This window comes from Phlebotomus papatasi, chromosome 3 (genome assembly GCF_024763615.1).
Source record: "Phlebotomus papatasi isolate M1 chromosome 3, Ppap_2.1, whole genome shotgun sequence".
Classification (NCBI taxonomy): domain Eukaryota; kingdom Metazoa; phylum Arthropoda; class Insecta; order Diptera; family Psychodidae; genus Phlebotomus; species Phlebotomus papatasi.
In genome coordinates, this window is record NC_077224.1 from 13,326,256 (window position 1) to 13,347,461 (window position 21,206).

At 34.8% G+C, this 21,206-nt stretch overlaps 2 protein-coding genes across 2 annotated transcripts in view; one reads left to right on the plus strand and one right to left on the minus strand.

The window, feature by feature from the left end:
• LOC129807786 (protein gone early) overlaps positions 1-21,206 on the plus strand; it is a 63,379-nt gene that overhangs the window by 30,921 nt on the left and 11,252 nt on the right. The window contains exons 4-5 of the mRNA XM_055857267.1: positions 6,408-6,555; positions 6,618-6,779. Coding sequence (XP_055713242.1) covers positions 6,408-6,555; positions 6,618-6,779 — 310 coding nt within the window. The remainder of the gene's footprint in view (positions 1-6,407; positions 6,556-6,617; positions 6,780-21,206) is intronic.
• Positions 7,151-14,154, minus strand: LOC129807787 (uncharacterized). Its single transcript, XM_055857268.1, has 3 exons — positions 14,095-14,154; positions 9,905-10,831; positions 7,151-7,884 (listed from the first exon to the last, which is right to left on the minus strand). The coding sequence occupies exons 1-3, from the start codon at positions 14,107-14,109 to the stop codon at positions 7,294-7,296; spliced, it is 1,533 nt and encodes a 510-aa protein (XP_055713243.1). The 5' UTR covers positions 14,110-14,154; the 3' UTR covers positions 7,151-7,293.

Consider the following 21,206-nt stretch of genomic DNA (forward strand, 5'->3'; position numbering starts at 1 on the left):
ATAGATTTTATTGAGAGTATCGTAAGTGTCTCAAAAGGCTACGTTTACATGTACAGTTTAGATTAAACTAAACTTGATTTTTAGCTGTAAGGACATGCTGGTTATAGGGTGAAATGTAGGGTTAAGTAGGAATTGGGACACTTTAGGACAGGAAAAGGGGATATAGAAGAGGGTGACAGTAGACGTGGCAGTAGAGATAGATTTAAGTGTGAAAAAAAAGAATGGCTATATGGACCCGAGTGAGTCCGACAGCCTTACATAAAATAGAAGAAGAAGAAGAAGAAGAGAAAAAAAGAATTCTACATTAACAGCCCGTCAAATCATTGCTCTACCTGCCGATTTTACTCTGAGGTTTTTTGAATTTTAACGGTATATTCTAGTACATTCAGAGAAAATCTGCAGATTCTCGGCAGAATTTCTCCCTAGAAAATCTGCATAACCTCCATTACTTCACAAAAATATTGTTGATTTATGAAGAAACTGTAGAAGTTATAAAGAAAATTGTATGCTCTGCTTAACAAGCATTACCGAGTACACATTTTAGATAAGTAAAAAAACTGCGAGCAAAAATACTAATTTTAAAAATCGCCAATCGAATGATACAAAAACACGAAATTTTGGTCGACACTCTGTTTAAAGTTTTCACTTCACTTTTCTCTACTTGTAACACGGCGTCGCAGAATTCTTTATTTTATATAAACACCGTGATATCACTAAGAATAACTCTATAGAATTTTGCAAACTTCAGTGAAAAATTTTTCCATCTCTTCTGACACATCTTGTCTGGAAAGTCTGGAATGTAGAAAAAATCTACAGAATATCTACAGAAATTTGTCTAGAGATTCGTCAGAAAATCTGCCGAAATATTCTGACGAATTTTGTCCCAAGCCCAAATAAAATTCGTAAGAATATCTACAGAATTTATCTGCAGATATTCTGTAGAGGTGTAGATTTTCTCTACAGAAATCTTAAAGATATCTGCAGATATTATTTGACGGGAGCTCTCAGATCGCTTTCGGGATATTCGGATGACAGCTGTCAAACATTACAAAAAAATCACGGAAATTTCCCGTCAAATAATATCTGCAGATATCTTTAAGATTTCTGTAGAGAAAATCTACACCTCTACAGAATATCTGCAGATAAATTCTGTAGATATTCTTACGAATTTTATTTGGGCTTGGGACAAAATTCGTCAGAATATTTCGGCAGATTTATGACGAATCTCTGATGAATTTCTGTAGATATTCTGTAGATTTTTTCTACATTCCAGACTTTCCAGACAAGATGTGTCAGAAGAGATGGAAAAATTTTTCACTGAAGTTTGCAAAATTCTATAGAGTTATTCTTAGTGATATCACGGTGTTTATATAAAATAAAGAATTCTGCGACGCCGTGTTACAAGTAGAGAAAAGTGAAGTGAAAACTTTAAACAGAGTGTCGACCAAAATTTCGTGTTTTTGTATCATTCGATTGGCGATTTTTAAGGAATTAGTATTTTTGCTCGCAGTTTTTTTACTTATCTAAAATGTGTACTCGGTAATGCTTGTTAAGCAGAGCATACAATTTTCTTTATAATTTCTACAGTTTCTTCATAAATCAACAATATTTTTGTGAAGTAATGGAGGTTATGCAGATTTTCTAGGGAGAAATTCTGCCGAGAATCTGCAGATTTTCTCTGAATGTACTAGAATATACCGTTAAAATTCAAAAAAACCTCCGAGTAAAATCGGCAGGTAGAGCAATGATTTGACGGGTCATGTTTTCGAGGTTATCCATGTAGATATTTTGTCCTTATATGAAAACGGGCTTGAATTTCTTTTATCGGTTTTTCAAAATCAAATTTTAATCAGCTCTAGAAGGCGCATTTAGCAACCTATTAGAACAAATAAGGATTTATTTAACAGGCCTTGGAGTAAGTTTTAGATCATTTCTTCAGTACATTTCTTAATGTCAAAATATAAATAATCTTAAAGACGAAATGTTTCAACCGAGTGGGACCAAAAAATCTGGTTCGAAGGATCTTATAATTTTTAATAACTTCCCTTTATTTTGAAACGTTCAATTAATAATAAGTTGATAGATCTTTTATAAATTACGTATTTTTATTTAAAAATTTATTTAAAATATTTAACCAAATAAAATTCATATTTTGCGTAAAAATTGATACAAAGATATTGAAATAACAATTCTTAGCTGTATAGGAACCGATGAAAATTTTTGTGAAACATTCCTTATAGCCAACGGCCGCAGCGATTCCACTGGATTTCCAGCAGCCTTTTCTACCATGTCCGCTGATTTGACCGCCAAAAATCCGCGTGGAATTCCCTGGATTTTACAGCTCAAAATCCGCGTAAGCTTCCGAGATAGAATTTTACGCTAAATTTCTTCCTAGCGTTCCATGGACATTTACGGAACTCTGTATAGGACTGTCTAATAAGAAATGTCCGCGAGTTTCCCTGGACTTTTCTCTGACGAATATTTCCACGGCTTTTCCTATGGATTAAGTAGCGTATAATCGGCAGTCTGCCCTTTAAAAATTTGGAAAATCCTCTTTATTTCCACGAAATTCTCCGTGGAAATTTCCATGCAACGGCCTTAGAGGCTTCCGTGGTTTAATATTACGGAATTCCACGACTTTTCCAGTAGATTTTTTAAATATATTTTTCTTCAAAATAATTCCAAAAATTGATTAAAAATTTCGTGGGACTTTCATAGAGAATTTCCAGAAAAAAACATCCACAAATACAGACTATCAGTGCCAAATGGCAGCTTAAAACTTGGAGAGTGTTCATCTATCAGACGAACACTTAATTGTTCTACTTTTGAATTGAAAATATTGCTACCATATCGTTCATTTGAGTATGTCTAGCTCGCAAGAATTATAGCGTTAGGGCGAAAAATAATTGCAGAATTTTCGCGCTTACTTCCATGGAGTCTTGGTCGGAAAGATATCAGAAAATATACTTGAAATATTCAAAGGAAATTTTGAATCAATTTTCAGGGAATGCTCTTAGATATGTTGCAAGAAAATTCCTCGGACTTCTTTTTCCAGGAAATCCACACGAAAAAAAGCTGATAACTCCGCAAAATTCCAAGCGGAATATTAGCGTTCATTTCCACGGAAACTCTCGCGGAAAAATAGAAGACAAATTCCAGGGAATTTTCTGTTACATATGTTACATATATATTCTGGTTATATCAAAGGGATGTTACTTTGGTTGCCAATCCGTGTGATCATGCAAAGTGATCGGCAAGATCCTGGAGACTGATCGCGCAATCAGCTCTGTTAGCGGGGTCTTGGAGACTGATAGACGCAATCACTGTCATTATGGAGAATGATCTATCACTCACGGTTCACTCATTAGCCATATTTATTCACCCTCTGGATGTTCTGTTTTGAAAAATTCCCATTTTCTACACTTTTTGTCATTCATTTTTTTAAAGAAATAATTCATAAATGCGATGGCAATCAGTAAAATAGAAAATGGCGCATAAAATGTGAGGTTAAGTTACCGTGGACTGACGCTAAAAATTTCAAGGTGACTTCCGTTATTGCTTCAAGGGTTTTATGAGTAACTTCTAGTTTTTAAGTAACTTTCCAGGATTTCTCTTCAGAAAAAAACTGATTAAAGTAATATGCCTTGAGCTTAATTGTAATTTAATTTTGAAATGCATTAAAATGCATATTCTTAGCCTTATGAAATATATATTACAAAAGCAGGAAAACTATAAAACAGGGCTACCAACTTTACAATGAGCAAACTATGTTTTTCTATGATTTAGAAGACTAAGTAGTCGTTATTGTATTATGACAATAAGATCTTAGAACATGATCTTCACAAAAAAATTTTGTAAAAGAATTTTACATGTATAAGAATTTATGTTAAGTTGCAACAACTCGAAACTGCTTACATGTAAACGTAGTCAGTTTCTCTCATTAAATCCTCCCAACCTAACCAACTGGAGGACTTCCTTAGGAACCTAGAGAATGCTGTTATATGCCTAATTTTGTCCATCCTAACCTCATGAAAATGTGCCAGGCGAGATTTACGGATCCTAGCCAATCGAGTGTGAGCCTATGACTCCAATAAAAGTGTTTTCGATCTTAAAGCGAACTCCTTTTTCATAGTGCATTAACGAGTGCATCTTCAACTACGCAAGGCTTTGGCAACAGGAAGTCCCTGTCCAGAATGCCCTTCTCTACGTCCTGTTCCAAAATGCTCATCAAGCTTGGAGGCCCTACATCCATCGAGCTGTGACCACTTGCATGCGAACCAGCACTAGAATGGTCCAGATGTTCAAATCGATGCATTACGCAGAAACAAGTCCTGGAAATCCTCCGACTACCTGCAGTCAGACACCCAATTACATTTTTGGATGCATCGAAAGCGAAATAATGAAGATTTGTCCAGAATCTCGTTTTGTTCAGAGTATGAAGCCAATAGTCGTTAAATTAAATTATATTTGAAATTAATAATCCTTTTTTTATTTAGGTGACGCCTGTTGGAACTTCAAGACCAACTTAGAAATTATGTCACAAGGAGTGCAGTTTAAATAAAATAATTTTGAAACACAGGCATTTCTAATGGATATTATTTTATTTTGCACTCTTAAGATAACATTATACAAAAAAATTAAAATAAAATGATAAATGATAAATAATAATATTAATTAAAATTAATAAAATTGAATATTTCGAAAAAGTATTGCAACGTTAATCTTTCGATTTTATTCGTGATTGAAGTGTAAGATTGCACTGGTGTAACTCGTACTTCAGGCCACGCCTTTTGTATTGAGAATGCTTAAAAAAAAAGTACGATACAAGTTACATAGATAAGATCTTTACAATTTGCCTTCTTCTCCTATATGTAAATTAAGGAAATACGTTACATAAAAAATTAGACTTACATAAGCGAGATACACAATTTTGACCACGCCTCCTTAATATCGAGATCACCATATTTCATTTAATATAATAAATTTAGTAAAAACCTCATGTAAAGCCTGTCATGAGTTCTCTAAGACGTCTTTATGAGTTCTTTAATTTCAGTAAAATAGGCCACACCCCCTACAAAACACTAAGTAAAACTAGAAAACGTATTTTAAATTCATGGAGTGAAGGTCTGTAAAAAATTTAAATATTTCAAACCGTGTAATTTAGTCTAAAAAGTGGTTTAAAAAAATAACACATATTTTATTTTTTATATGCTCTCTTTTGAAAGGGGCGTGGTTTATTTTCTCGAGACTACTATTTTAGTTGCTGGCGTGTTTGTTCAGGATTTATTACATTCCGAATACCTAATTAGTTGATTTTACTATCTATTGCCACACATTAGTAAATAATAATTTACACTCCTAACCAAACTTTATTGACGATTCATTACCATAGTCCACCCCATAGCAAAATTCCGCGGAAATTCCAGTGCAAAACTAGCGTCCAAATTGCAATAATCCGCGCAATGTGACGCTAAAATTCCAGGATGTTTTCCAGGGAATTTTCCTTGGAACCTATTATGAAAAATTCCTATGGAATTTTACCTATGGAATTATACCTATGGAATTTTTTAAGGAAAAATACTGGAAAATTCCGAGGAATTTTTCGCTTGTTATTCCTGGGGGATGCTTACTTTTTTGTAATATTCCGTGGAGAATGACTTTTGTGAGGTTAGAAATGGCAGAAATATCTTTTTAGGCTTTTATATGAAATTTTTGATTTATTTGTAGTAACTCAGTGTAAAATTTAAGATAATGTATTGCCGATTAGTATAAAAAATGCTTTCTAACCGTTTTTTATCACCTCAATAATCTATCATTATCCCATTTTCTTGTAATATTAAAAACGCCCTTACGTTTTATCCTTGCTCTTATATTTTTAGACTTTTCAGTTCTTATTTCTCTAAAGAAATTTAAAAAAAAAGCGACTGAAGCAATTTGTTTCTGTCGCTTTGCCATCAAAAACCATAAAATGAGGTTAGATTGAACGTCAAATGTTACTCCGAATTTGTGTTCGCGGACTCCGATACGATACGAGGGTTCGTATTGGACTTGCTCATTATATCGACAAAATTAAAATAAATCTCATTTAAATGTGAGGTTGGCAACATGCTAGTCACATTCTACATGCAAATTTCCTCTTTCAGAAATATATGTATTAAATAGCCAAGATCTCTTAAATATTTTTGAAGTTAGAATACATTTAAAATTCAAATCATTTTTGAAAACGGTACTTTTGAATATCAGAAGGTCAAGAGATTCATAACCACAGAACATGTCTAGAATTTTCGAGGTTAAAATGAACATAACCTAAATCTTTCCTAACCTGTTCTTGCAAAAAGAGAATGACGACCAATTCCTTGAGTTTATGCTTTAGATGCTTTAGATCTAAAACCGAATTTAACTTCCAGATCCTTAGGTGGTCAAACGTATCCCTGAGTCCCTGCCAGAACCCTTTTGAATGGAGTTGTGGCAAATTTGACAATGAATTCCAACATCACAATTTCCATGGAATGCAACGTGGAGAATGGAATTTCAATTCTCATCTCGAATATGAAGGTAATTTTTAATAGGTCATTTCTAAGACTAGGTCCTTAAACGATAAATCCGGTTTTTTTCAGAAATTTCCGAAATTCATTCTTTCATCTCAAAATTACCTAAAGATACGGTTTCCTACTCGGCTCAGGTTAAAATGAAGGTTTTGCACAAGAACTGCATGAATCTTGAATCCAGTGATGATATCGAAGGGATAACAACGATGACCAAGGCGATAGCGAGTTTAGGTGAGTTAATATTTTATGTCTGACATCATCCCTTTGACTGTTTCAAATGTGATATTTGATATTGTAATTAATAATTGTCCTCCTTTTGCTCAATGAAAAATAACACTGAATATTATTAACTTACTCATTGTCCACTTCGGGTGTTGACTGAGGGGACTGAGGGCAAAGCTCCGGAAGAGAAACATGAATGACTCGTAAAAGCACAAAAAAAATCTCTGCTTCTGGTAAAGCGCGAGCAGCGCGAGCACAAATCCAATCAATGTCAATGGTAATCGGTGTATGATGCAATGTCAGGTGGAAGTTGGTTGTTGAGTGGCTTAAAAAAAACTCTTAGACAAATTTGTGAAATTATCCAAGATGAAAAAAAAGACTTTTTGTGGTATTGTGTACTTTTTGCCTTCATTCATCGCTTATGTATTCAGTGATTTATTACAAGTGTGTCAATTACAAAAAAACGAATTCTACAGACTCTTAAAAAAAAGCTTTATTAAATACTAATGCAGTGGATGGCGTTTTAGCAAGAGGTGCAGGACGACCCGCCGACTGGTGGGATGTACTCGAGATTTGTAGCATGGCTGGATGATGAAGATGATCCAACTCCTCCAATATTGAGGAATTGACCAGAAGATCCACTTGCTGTTCCGCCAAATTGACTTTCACTGACAGATCCACTGCTTGATCCCAAGCCAGGATAGAGTGGAGAGTCGTAGGACGTTAGGGTAGCTTGGGATGGCTGGACCTCTTGAACGGATGATGCATGAAGGGTTTGGAAGTCGCTCTGGGCGGGATGGTTAGCCACAAAGCTCTGAACTTGCTGTGGAGCAACAGCTGTGATTCCTTCCGAATGGAATCCTTCGTGTTGGACATTCGTAGGTTCGTAGACTTGGTTGGCTTCAACGCGTGGTGACAGACCAGCACCATGGCCGTCCAATTGGTCAACAGTCTCATACACAGCCTTCGATTCGACTTTTTCAGTGGGTGTCTTGTACTTGATGAAGAACACCTCGGGTTTGTTGTGCTTCTGCTCTGGTAGTTCTGGTACCTCAACAGTCCTGTCGATCACTCTCTTGTTGGTCAACACGTACACAATGGTTTTGACGTCCTTCTGCAAAGAATCCGAGGAAAATTTGGTTTAAGATTTGGGATTCTGAGTTTACGATGATTTGAAGTTCGGGTCCTAAGCTAGCATTAATACCAAAGCTAGAGCAAAGTTCCTCAACTACTGTTTTGGGAACCTAAGGTTCAACATGGAATATGGCTTCTTTAGGACTTAGTCCTAATTATCGGTTCCATTATTCTAGGCTCTAGATGTAAGTTTGTTAATTGAAAAATAAAGTGTTTACGAAAAACCTTTGGTTTCTTATTGAACAGTTACGTAAACATTTGCTAGGCTCTGCTAGGTAGGGCTTAGGTCAAAAACGTTTTTACATTAAAGGTCTTAAGATTATTGATACCGTAGCCTAGGAAGTTGAATATCCATTTAAAATGGGTTTTGGCCCGAGGGTTTAACCTAGTTCCCTAAGGTCCTAAAGAGCCTAGAGTCCGAAAGTTTCGGCTACTCTTACTATAAGGTCCTTATCACTGCTAAACTTTAGGTGAGCAGAGGTCCTTTTAATGGTTTGCTTCAGTTTGAGAAACAATCGAACAAATTGGTGATGTAAAACACGGTGTTTAGATCCTAGAAGCTAGCCTCTCCTAGCCAAATACGCATCCTTGTAAGTTTTTTGTAGGCTACGAAGTAGAGGCTCAAACAACCGTATTTAATACATATGTAACGCATATGGCCGATGTCGTCGCGCGCCTATACAACCTCAATAATAATAATAATAATACATATGTAAGGTATCTGATCTTTACTAAAGCCCCTGTACGTTTTCGTTCTAGTTAAACTTAGACTGATAATAAGTTTAGATTCCAGATGATCTAATTGATCTAAATTTCGTACTGGCTTAGTTTAGGTGCTCTCCAAGATCTCGCTTGATAAGATTTCGACACAAACTTTATGAAATTTATTTGAAGAAGTGCAATGGATCCCTGAAGAAGGAAACCTCTACAGGGCAGTTCATTCCCTAAACCCACTGAACCTAGTTGTTATAGTAAGGTTAGAAATGCCTAGGTTCTACAATATTTGACACATTTCAATGGTAATAGGAGTTTGTTCATAGCCAACACTTGGTCCAAACCTTTCACTTCTAACTTAATTTCTTTAGTGTCTTAACTAGGTTCTACCTCTTAGTCTGCTTTGGACCACGTGTTGGCTAGGAGTGGTTCCGTACTACCGTTGAATATGGGTCAAATATTGCAGATCCTAGACGTTTAAAGTTTCAAACGCCTAGTATTTCCAGTATTTTACTTATACTCAACGATAATATGGAACCAGGGGCCTGTCGACATTTCATTTTTCCATACGTTTTTGCATAGAGGCACTGAAGACTATTGGCAAGTTTTTTCCTAAAGAGAATTGACTTATCAGTCTGATATATTTCGAAATCATGCAGTAAAAGCAATCTAAAAATACATATTTGATTATGCTCGCCGGAATAATACGAGAACTACGAGCAAATTTGTTTAAGACGCGGTGCAATATCTGCAAAATTTTTACAAGGAAAAGTGAAGAATAGCTTCACTTTTTATTGAGTTTGATGGGCCCCTGATGGAACGGTTCCTGGATAACACTTGATTCAAACCTTGCACTTGTAATTCTATTTTACTAGTCTCTGAACTAGGTTCCGTCTTCTAGTCTGCATTGGACCAAGTGTTGGCTAGCAGTAATACCGTACTACCGTTAATGGTTCAAATACTCTAGATCCTGAATGTCCAAAATATCAAATCCGTTCCTAGTCAACCCTTGGTACAAATCCTTCACTGGGCCCTTCGCTAGGTATCACCTTTTGGCTTGCGTCACTACGAACAGGACGTCTTTCACAAGACTAGACTCCTAGTGCAAAAGTGACCACCCTTCTTAAGCAGGATCGGTACGAACCGATCGTAATCAAAAACTAAATCCTGATCTCATAGTTCGATAGTATTTGTTTAGTCCTCTACCTAGGTTCTGCACATGGTAATTTTATTTCATTTCGGTCCTCTTTACGGGGTTTCTTCTCAAACTCTCCTGTGGTATTTACCTGAGGAGCAACTGCACCAGCCTGGTTGTTGACAATTGTTGTGCTCGGTGCCTTGATGAAGATGATCTTGTAGTGGGTCTGAGGTCGTGGTAGCACAATAGGTTCCAATGGTGCGACGGCTTCCTCTTCTTCAGGAGCGGCGAAGACGTAGGTGTGTTTCGTTACAACGGGGTTCGTTTGCTGAATGACCCTAGTTGGGGGGAAGTTGACGTGACTTGCACTTGAATCAACTCGTCCAGTAAGTTGGATCTCTTCATTGTGGGCTACGCCTTGGGTAATATGGGATCCACCCTGGAAATCTTGACCGAAACCAGTAGTTAGGCCTTGGGATCCACCCTGGTGGAATCCTGTTGAGATATCTTGGCCAAAACCTGTGGTTGAGCCTTGATCGAAACCGGTTGAGTGACCCTGGCTGAAGCCGGTTGAGAATTGTTGGGTATTCAGTTGAGAGCTTCCAGTTGGGGTAGCGAGGGTGGGGAAGGTGGGCAGGGCTGAGCTGACGTGTTCGTGGGAGAACCCTGTGTGGAGGCTTGAGGCAGCAGTAGGGGCTGGTTGGTCAGCATAAGTGATAAAGTTTACGGATGGGGCACTGCTGGACGGACTAGGACCTCCAGTTGGGGTTAACAGGGTTGTAGCTGGGGCTGAGAAGTGGGTCTCGACACGGGGTTGAATGTACTGATTGCTGGGCGGGGGAGGAACGTATTGATTGTTGACTGGTTCCACTCGCGGTGGAACATACTGATTACTGGCCACATTTGATGATCCTCCTATGTGCTCAAAAGTTGATTGTCCTGCAGGTATTTCGTAACTCTGAGATTGTACCATGTCCACATTGACTCGAGGAAAGGTTCCTGATGGCTGATTATACCGGTAGCCAAGACTAACATCCGGCCTGGCAAATGCCACCGCCACGAGCGATGAAATGAGCTTGAAATGCAAATGAGGGGAATTTTTAGTAAAGTGTTTAATATCTTGCACAAATAGCCAATATTGATGTCATCGGAGAGTATCGATTATCATCAAGCAAAACACAACCGAATCGGTATTTAGCACTTTTCTTTTCATTCATCGTAGAATGAACTTGTGGAAGGTTAATTAGTAAAACCGAAGATTTACTTTCATTTTCATTGCGTGGGTGCAGTGACAAATTTATTTGTCTAAATAAACAATCTTTTATCTTAACCTTTGATTAAGTTGTAGAATGTGGGAAGCGGTCAAACTGAAATGTTTAATTTTGGGTAAAAGACGTAAAGTTCCGGTTTGACAAGAATACAGAATTTATATTCTGTTTAATCGATTAATAGAGAGAACAAAAAAAATATTTGTGAACTTTTTTTTTGTTGAGGTAACCAAATTTAAGAATTATATGAATATTTTCCTAATTCGGAGTTCAAAAATCTTATGTTCTTTATTTATTTTATTCTGATTGCGAAATTTATTATTGACGGCAAATGCCATTTGTGCCAAATTTAGGAGTCACTTTGGGAATTTATTGTCTGGTAAATCTGTTGCAGAATTCGGTTTTAACACGCTAGCTAGAAGATATTAAATTTTTGCTAAATTTATGTGCTGCTTAATTATAAGCACCATGAATGCAGATTTACAGGCTCATACAAATTTAGAGATCTTAATTGCAGATGAATTTTCTCCTCTTCTATTTTAATACTCTTTAGGACAAGTCATTGGGCTTCCTTCCTTTCAGGACCATAGCCAAAAAGCCAACTTTTTTTTAAAATTCAAAATGTATGAGTATAATTGCTGAATGTTAATTGTTTATGTAACAAATTGCAATAAACGACTGGTCAAAAAAATGTTTTAATACAAAAATCTCTTGAAAATAAGAGACACGAAACAAGGATGAAACATTGTATTGACATCAATATATTTGGAAATATCTGCATTTATAGAGAATCATTCGTCTTTTTTTACGGAAATATTCATTGCATATTCTTGAAAAATGATTAATTTGTTCAAAAGAAGCTAATACAATGCTAGATGAACAAACAAAAGCGTGAAACATGAAACACTTATTGGAATGACATCTGTCATCAATGTTTCACAAAGACGCCTAACCTTCTTCAACTTTTTTTTGTTCCTTTCTTCAAATAAAAATCATTTAATATTTGAAGGGAAAACATTTTTGTTTAATAAAAGGAAGTAAAAAAAACTCGAAATGAGAAATTAGACATAAATGCTCTGAAAAAGAAGTTTTGTTACACGAACAAATGGATTTTGTGCAAAAGTTGTCAAAAGGATGTTGACAAGACTTTTTCTCGCATTTTCTATGGGAAAACACCCTTTTGACAATTTTTTAAAATATCCAGTTGCCCGCCGATTTGGCAAAACTTTTCCATATTCTATATCAGAGGTGTGCAAAAACCGTTGAAACCGAATTAACGTCAAAATAAGTTTGTTATAGTAGCGTTTTGACCATTGACGTACATTTTTCCTTTGACGTTTATTCGTTTTCAACGGTTCTTGCACGCCTCTGTTCTATATGGAAGAACATTTTTTTGACAAACTTGTCTTGTTAATTTGATAAAACTTTATTTTTGGAGTACTGATTTAAATGTGAAGTAAATTTTGCTAGCGCGAGAAAAACTGTAAAATCAAGAACAAATTCGAGAAACATGAAAAATTCAATAAGAAAAATGACAGCTGTCGTAAGCATCTTCTTTTATATAGAGTTCTGATTAATTTTTCCTACACTGCTTGTCGTTTTTAGTTCAATTTTCAATAAATCTTTCTAGGAAACAATAAAAAACAAGAATCTAGAGAATAGAACAGAATGCCAAATTAACTTAAATTATTCAAGGATCATGAAACATGAAGTTGACAGCTGTCATGTCTCATTGCAAAAGTAAATCAATTCTTCTAATACCTATTATTTTCCCACGGTTAACTTATTTCAAATTTAAAGGATACCCGTCAAATCATTGCTCTACCTGCCGATTTTACTCGGAGGTTTTTTTGAATTTTAACGGTATATTCTAGTACATTCAGAGAAAATCTGCAGATTCTCGGCAGAATTTCTCCCTAGAAAATCTGCATAACCTCCATTACTTCACAAAAATATTGTTGATTTATGAAGAAACTGTAGAAGTTATAAAGAAAATTGTATGCTCTGCTTAACAAGCATTACCGAGTACACATTTTAGATAAGTAAAAAAACTGCGAGCAAAAATACTAATTTCTTAAAAATCGCCAATCGAATGATACAAAAACACGAAATTTTGGTCGACACTCTGTTTAAAGTTTTCACTTCACTTTTCTCTACTTGTAACACGGCGTCGCAGAATTCTTTATTTTATATAAACACCGTGATATCACTAAGAATAACTCTATTGAATTTTGCAAACTTCAGTGAAAAATTTTTCCATCTCTTCTGACACATCTTGTCTGGAAAGTCTGGAATGTAGAAAAAATCTACAGAAAATCGGCAGAATATCTACAGAAATTCGTCAGAGATTCGTCAGAAAATCTGCCGAATTATTCTGACGAATTTTGTCCCAAGCCCAAATAAAATTCGTAAGAATATCTACAGATATTATCTGCAGATATTCTGTAGAGGTGTAGATTTTCTCTACAGAAATCTTAAAGATATTTGCAGATATTATTTGACGGGTATATTTTCCTTTTCAAAAGAACGTGGGAAAATTATTCCATGGAGGATATGAAGTGAAAAATAAAGAAAAATCGAAGAAACATGAAACACGTCAAGTGAAACATTAAAAATGTAAGATCACATCTTATTTTAAGAGATAAAAATTGAAATTGCCTAGATATTTTTATTTTATAAATTAAGATCTCGAAAATTGTGCGTTTCTGTAATTTTTTTCAACTTCAGGTATTTCTTAGAATCTGCAGAACTTGTTTTAATAATTTCAATAATGTTCATCTGCGATTTTATGCAAATCAATCCATTGATATTAGGTTAGACGCTAAAAAAGTCACAATTGAAGGCTAAATTTCTAAATGCACTTTTTGAAAGATATCTGTGAGCTTTTCTTGAGAGAAGCTCCTATATCTATTGATCGGTTTTCCCAGCTTTAATAGCTTAAATCCACAAAGTCCATTGACGAAAGTGATCCTAAATTGACTGATGAAATTATCACATTAGAAAATTCACTCTAATCACTGTACAACATCCGTATGGCACCTGACCAAGAAGAAGATCTCAAAGAACTCACCACTAAAGCACGCATTTTTTGAGACTATTCTTCACTGAAATTCTCAACTCAACTGAAGACACGATAGCGAAACACTTTCGCTTTTTATAGTCGCATCTTCCAAAATGTGACGCTGCTGGTATAAAAAATCTTCCCACTTCTCCGTTCAACACATAAGATGATCTGCCTGAAACATAATCCAACCAGCGAGAAATATACAAGAACAAGTATCTGATGTGACCTTACATAAAAGTGCTTTTTGGCTGAAAAATTTTTCTAACAAATTAATGTGCCGATTTCCCATAAGCGAAATTAGTGTTTTGTGGAGAAAACCTGTCAGAGAGTTCTCTAACTTTTTATTGATGAACAAAAAATTATGACTGATTAAGGAATTTTGCATATGGCACAAAAGGTGGCTTAAGACAAAGATTCTGTGATTCGCGTGACTTTGTTGGGATATTTAATGGGAGCTTCTTTATTAACACTTAACTGATCTTCTAAAGAATTCTAACTGAGAGATGTTAGAATTTAAAAGCTCTGTTAAATAAAAAGCTCTTGAGGAAATTCCTTGAAAAATTACAATTTTTCAGAATTATTCAGAACTTTATTTAGACTACATAGAAGCGCTAAAATAATGTAAGATGTAGTAATTGCACAAAATAATCCTTGCGAAAAAATACCAAAGTCAAAAATTGATCTAATCTACGTACAACTTTATAGAGAATTTCAAATTCATGAAGTTACTGCAAGGAACGCTTCAAGGGCTAGAAAAATTATTATATTTTTAAATATTCAATTCTATCAGGAAAAAATTGAACAGGGGAAACTGGGGCACCACCAAACACGGGGTACAACCAAACATGGGGTATCACCAAACACTAATTTTTATTTCTAAACTACTTGAACTATCTCGACTATTCCTTCAGTGGACAAGTATCCCTATAGTACCTATAAATTCCTATAGATCTTATCTTCTGAAGTCGAATATCCGATTAAAAAATCGCAGTGCTTGGTGGTACCCCGTGTTTGGTGGTGCCCCAGTTTCCCCTAAAATATAAAAAATTATTAATTATTTTAATGATAAGGCCTTCATTCATCCGTTGAATTATTGTTGGCAAAAAAATTTTCAGTATAATTTTTAAACAATAAATGCATCTTTAACAAATTATTGCCGGCTAAAATTCCGTATGGCTCGAAATCCCGAAAATCAAAATACTGAAAAGCCAAAAGCCAAAATCCCTAAATACCGAATCTCGAAAGGGCCTCCCGAAAGTCAAAATCTCGAATGAATGGTTAAAATCCTGAATTATACGGAGAATAATGTATGGACTAATTTCCCAAAACACAGAAAACTCCCCTTAGGCTCTTGCAAGAGCGGGTGCAATTTTGGCCTTTCAGGATCTAGCATCCGGTATTTTTGTTTTCGATATTTTGGCTGTCATGGTCTTCGCATTTGCGATTCTGATTTTTCGTAATATTGACCCATTCGAGATTTTTGCTATTCGGAATTTCAACTTATTTGAAATTTTGGCTTATGAGTTTTTGGGCGTACGGGATATTGGCTTTCGAGATTTTGACTTTTCGGGATTTTAATCCATTATGGATTTTGGTCCTTTGGGGTTCTGGATTTAGGGATTTTGGTGCTCAGAATTTAGACCCTTTCGGGATTTTGAAAAAATCAGAATTCTGGCTCTTCTAAGATTTTGGCGTTTGGGATTTTGACTTTTCGGGGTTTTGACCTATTCGGGATTTTGGCTTTCAGGATTTTAACCCCTTCTGGATTTTAGTTCATTAGTGTTTTTGGGTTTAGGAATTTTGGCTTCTGAGATTTTGGCTTTCAGAATTTTAACTTGGCTTTCAGATTTTGGTTTTTCGGAATTTCAAACCATGCGGGATTTCTACATATTGAGGAATTTGGCTCATTTGGGATTTTGGATATATAGGGTTTTACCCCATTCTGCATTTTGGCTTTTGGGACTTAGACCCTTTTACCTTTCAGGTTTTGGTGTTCGATATTTAGGCTTTTTCGGATTTTGACCCACTCAAGATGTTGGCTTTCGAGATTTTGGCCGTACGAGATCTTGGTCTATTTGGTATTTTGGCTATTCCGGATTTCAACCCAATCGAGATCTTTGCTTTGCGGATTTTGATTGAATATCAGGACACTTTCACAAATGCAAGTTTATTTCTCTTTGAGCCGTACCGCTAATCATTTGACTTAAAAATTTACGGTATATTTAATTGAAATAGCACTGACGTAAGACGTATCTTGAGAATCAAGGAGATAAACTCCCTCCGGGTGCGTCAGGGCATTGTAGCATTGTAGCGTCGAAAGCTTTGGCAAAAATATTCTTGTTTTCCTGTCCTGAAAGGATAACAACCACTGACCCACCCGGAGGGAGTTTATCTCCTTGATTCTCAAGTATATTTAATACGCTTGTGTTTGTAATCAACACTGTTTTTTCGTAAAAAAATTCTTTTTGGAAATTACATAGAATTGTATAAATAGAAAAAATATGAATTTTGAAATCTAAGCCGGTATTTTATTCAAATTCTGCCTGGTGCGTAGACTTACCATTTTTTTTATCTTTTACCGCATCAACGAGTCTACAGGGTCTACCCTGTTAAGGTCGATATACGGTATTTTCCATTAATAAATGCATTTTCAATACAGTTTATTAAATGTTTTTGTATTACAATTTAATTTTTATTTAAATCATATAATCTTATTTCTCATTGAAAAATTGTCGGTAAAAACAATCTTTACAAAAGTCAGTCTTATTTATAAAATTATTATTTGAGGCGGTCAGAATAGAAAAAACTCTAAGTCGTATGCATTTCCCTATTAAAATAGCGTTTTTTTGTTCTGAGCGCCTTATTTGATGCATTTTTACAGATAATAAGAACTTTTTCATTTTCCTGAAATTAAAGAGAAAGTTCTTTATATTTTATAAAAATTCTAAATTGCCAAATATTGTGCCAAAGTTTGTGGTTTAGTTAGCCGAAAGTCTATTAAAAGTCCGAAAAGGCTAAAATCCGAAAGTCTACTAAACAGTTGTTTGTATCTCGGCTTACGTAGGCCTTTTCGAATATGGCTAGATTTGTGTTCCAATTCAAGGCTAAATAATGAAATTTGACTTAATTATTTTGAGTTTGTAAACTTAAACCTTTTATTTTTGAATTATATAACCAATTTTTTCGCGGTTTTTAGTAAATACATACGATTCAATGCTGAAAAAGAATAGGCATATTCAAGCCAAAAGTTACATTTTTTTGCTTATTGATAGGAACAAGCTTTCGGATATTTAATGCTTCATTCGACTGATGTTTGATAAGGGCTTTAGGTATGTCTATCAGGAAGGTGGCCGAACATTAGCCAAACGTAACCTTGGGTAGTCAAGAGTATTTTTGGTTAAAGATAAATAATGATAATTCATTCCCAATTAAAACTCGTTGGGCAAAAATCGTAAAATATAAATCGTAAGGGAGTTATAGGTTTTATCGGCGTAGATTTTCGGTTTCATCGTAGATTTTCGGTTATCGGTTTTATCGGCGGGGGAGTTATCGGCGTAGAAAATCAACCTCCCCAACAAAACGTTTTATTAGGAGTTGTGTAGTGCATCAAGAATATCTATAATATTAGGTTTCCTGTACTTTTACCGTTTTTTTTTTTAATAAAGATTTATAAAATTTATAAAAAAAATACTAAAATGAAAATTTACACTTGTGAAAAAAGGAGGTAGGATAAATTAAAATCAAACTTAGAATTCTACTTAGTAGACAATTAAGGGTTAAATTGGATCGCTATGCAAAAAATCAGTTAACAATAAGAAACTCGTTTGAAGAATTGAAAGTATAATATTTCACTGAATTCACGCAGTGGACTGAGGGACTATTTGAGTTTTGGAAGGCGATCATTGACACGTGTGTCAATACCTCCAATAAATTTAGAACTTTTATTAATATTTCTTCAGTGAAGAAATGAAAGTTCCCCGTCGATTGCCCATGAGATCATGCCATGCTAAAAGTTTTAGTTACTTAACAAGCTTAATGATAAAGATTTACGTCAATATTAGCATGGTGGGAAATCACGGAAAAATCTTGATTTAGTTCTACTTAGAAGCATTCGAAAATCCAATGTTATTAAAGTCAATCAACGCAGATGCTAGCTTTATTGTATATGCGTAAGATATTTACAGATTGAAAGCTCCCTTGGTGCTTTATTGCAAAATTGTCTCTCGTGTTATTTTCCAGAACAAGGATGTAAAATCACAACGGGAGCTTACGTAATAACTTCCAAAGACTTGACGGTGTTGACCGTAAATTACGTTTGTGGCTTTTGCTATATACCTTCAGCAAATTTTCTTGTTTCACTTCTCGCGCCCAGCCTCCGGATGAAAAAAAACCCACAACAATGTAAATTGTTGAAGAATAGAAATATGCATAGATGAAAATTATGCTGTTAATTGAGCGAGACATCAATTTGTCAATGGCTCATCTCTTATTCATATCCTCTTTTGATATTGATCATACTTCAGAGGTGCGATATTGGAGGTATCAGTAAATGATTTCAACTAATGAACTCTGTGTTTTTTCTTCTTCATTCGCAAGAGAATTCTTTAAAGAAGTTTGATATCTGAATTATCGATTACCTTCTTGGCGGAACAATTACACTATAGGTTTTTGACTAACTCCTTTTGTGTACATTAGTGTTAGAGGTCAAGGTAGAGGAATTATCGAAATAGCTGCAAAAGATCAAGGAATTTTTGTATTTTGTGAAGAAACAGTACAATAAACCGTTTTTTTATTGCAGCAGAAAAAAAAGAAACAAAGCAAAAACATATTATTATCGGTTTTTGAGGAATTTTCACCTCGAATCTACGGGGACAAATTGATAATATTGACGCTGGAAAGGCGAAGACGCGTGACTTTCAATTGTGCAATTGCAAGTTTCTGGGATTCACAAAATCCTGCTAATTGCTTTTCAGTAGTCTAATTCCCCCACAACCAAGGTGAGAAGAATTCCTCAAGTTTATTGAGAAAACCTGTCACCTAAAACTATGTCAGTAATACAATGTTGGACGCCAATTTATCAACGATGTTAATTTTGTTAGTAAATTGAACAAGATTTGCCATTGCTAATAAATCAATTATTATTCATTTAAATCATTTTGTTATCGACTTGATGTGAATTTGCGAATTTTATATTTTTAGTAATCATTTTAATTTTAGAAAAGCTCAAAAAATTAACTAATTTTATTTTAAAACATCTATAACTGATGATGCTAATAAATTCTAAAATTAAATTTATTTATAAAGCATTATTCACACGGAATTTAATATTGGATTCCATGAAGTCTTTTCCGTTAACTCGCGTTCTCTAATTGGGGCTCAAGCTTTAAAGCTTTCAAAGCTCTAAACAATATTAGAGCGTAATGACGGCCAGAATTCCGAAAGCCAAAATCCCGAATGTCAAAATTCCACAAAACCATATTTCCGAATGGTAAAATCCTGAAAGAGACGAATTTATACGGAGGATAATGTGTGGAATAATTTCCCAAAATACAGAAAATGTCCTTTTGCCTCTTACAATGATGGATACAATCGTGGGAGTAGGGGAAAATGGCCATGCTTCTCACGACCCCAATCTTCGTGATGACTAAATTTTCTCTATGTTTCTCAATAAATCTGAATTATCGCATCCATATTCTAAAAACTATGTGAATGCATCCAAAATTTAATCTCTACGAAGCTTGTGATCGTATGAAGTATGGGCACTTTCCCCTAGCTATGACACTTTTGATAATTTGGGATTTTGGCTATTGGAGTTCAGCTTTTTTCGGATCTTGGCTTTTCGGGATTTTCCATTCGAAATTTTGACTTTCAAGATTTTGGCTTTTCAGATTTTGGGTTTTCGGGATTTTGACTTTTGGAGTTTAACTTTCCGGAATTATGGCTTTCGGGATATTGACCAGGACCCCTAAAGTGATTTAATATTCAATTAAACGTAAGATATATTCTCAATATTTCTTATTTAAGTGAACAATTACAAGGCTTATTATCAGATAGGGGAAAGTGCCCATGCTTTGCACGGTCCTAAGCTTTACAATGTTTAAATTTTTCCTATGTTTCTGAATAAAATGACTCTGCAATATATTATACACAAGACAATTTCCCCTAGTTTTCAAAATATAGAAGAGATAAGTCACATTTATTGAGAAACACAAGAAAAATTTAATTATTGTAAAACTGTGGAACGTGTAAAGCATGGGCACTTTCCCGTAAATACCTTTCTTTTTGAACACGAAAAACCTTTTAGAACATTTTGAGCTTTTAGATTTAATATTGCTAATTTTGAACTTTGCCTTGAATATTTATTCGTAACTTTTTTTTTAAGAATGACACTGTTTAAAATTTTATTTATTCTTGCGTGAAATGATTATTATAATTGAATGAAATACTTCTCCAGAAATTTTACTGTACATTTCAAGTTCTTAACTTCAAAATCCAAAATTTTCGCGTGAATTTCTCACAATGCCTAGAAGATTTAAACATACTATAAAAGTATATTTAAATAAACACTTTTAGTATGATACTAAATACCTTTAGTATATACTTCTTATCTATCTGATAATTCTTGTCTTGCAAGTCAATTGAAGTTTACGTGTGAGAATATTTTTCAAAATGGAATAATTAGAACTTCCCGTAGGGTAACTAAATTTTTTGATAATTTTTTTTTTTAAAAGCAATGGAAATTCAATCACAATGGTATATGAACTAGGGACATTTTCTCTTTCAAAATCAATTGTTTGCAGTTGATTATTTGAATTTCAAGGTAGTCTGCAAGTCTCGAAGACGAACAATGAAATGGAAGTCTAAAATTCGAACCTTCCAATAAATCATGAAAATAATCCTAGTTATCGTTTATGCTGAACCAAATAAGAAACAAATAGATACCACAAAACTTTACAAAAGAGATTATTTATGAAAAATATTGGTTGAAAAAGTCGCGTGGCGTACGTAAAAGTCGTGGGGGAAATTGCCGTTCATCCTCAGTGGAAATTTTTGGAGGGAAGCTCCGTCCGGACGCGGCAACACAATCTGTGGAGTCTTCCACAGATTGTGTTGCCGCG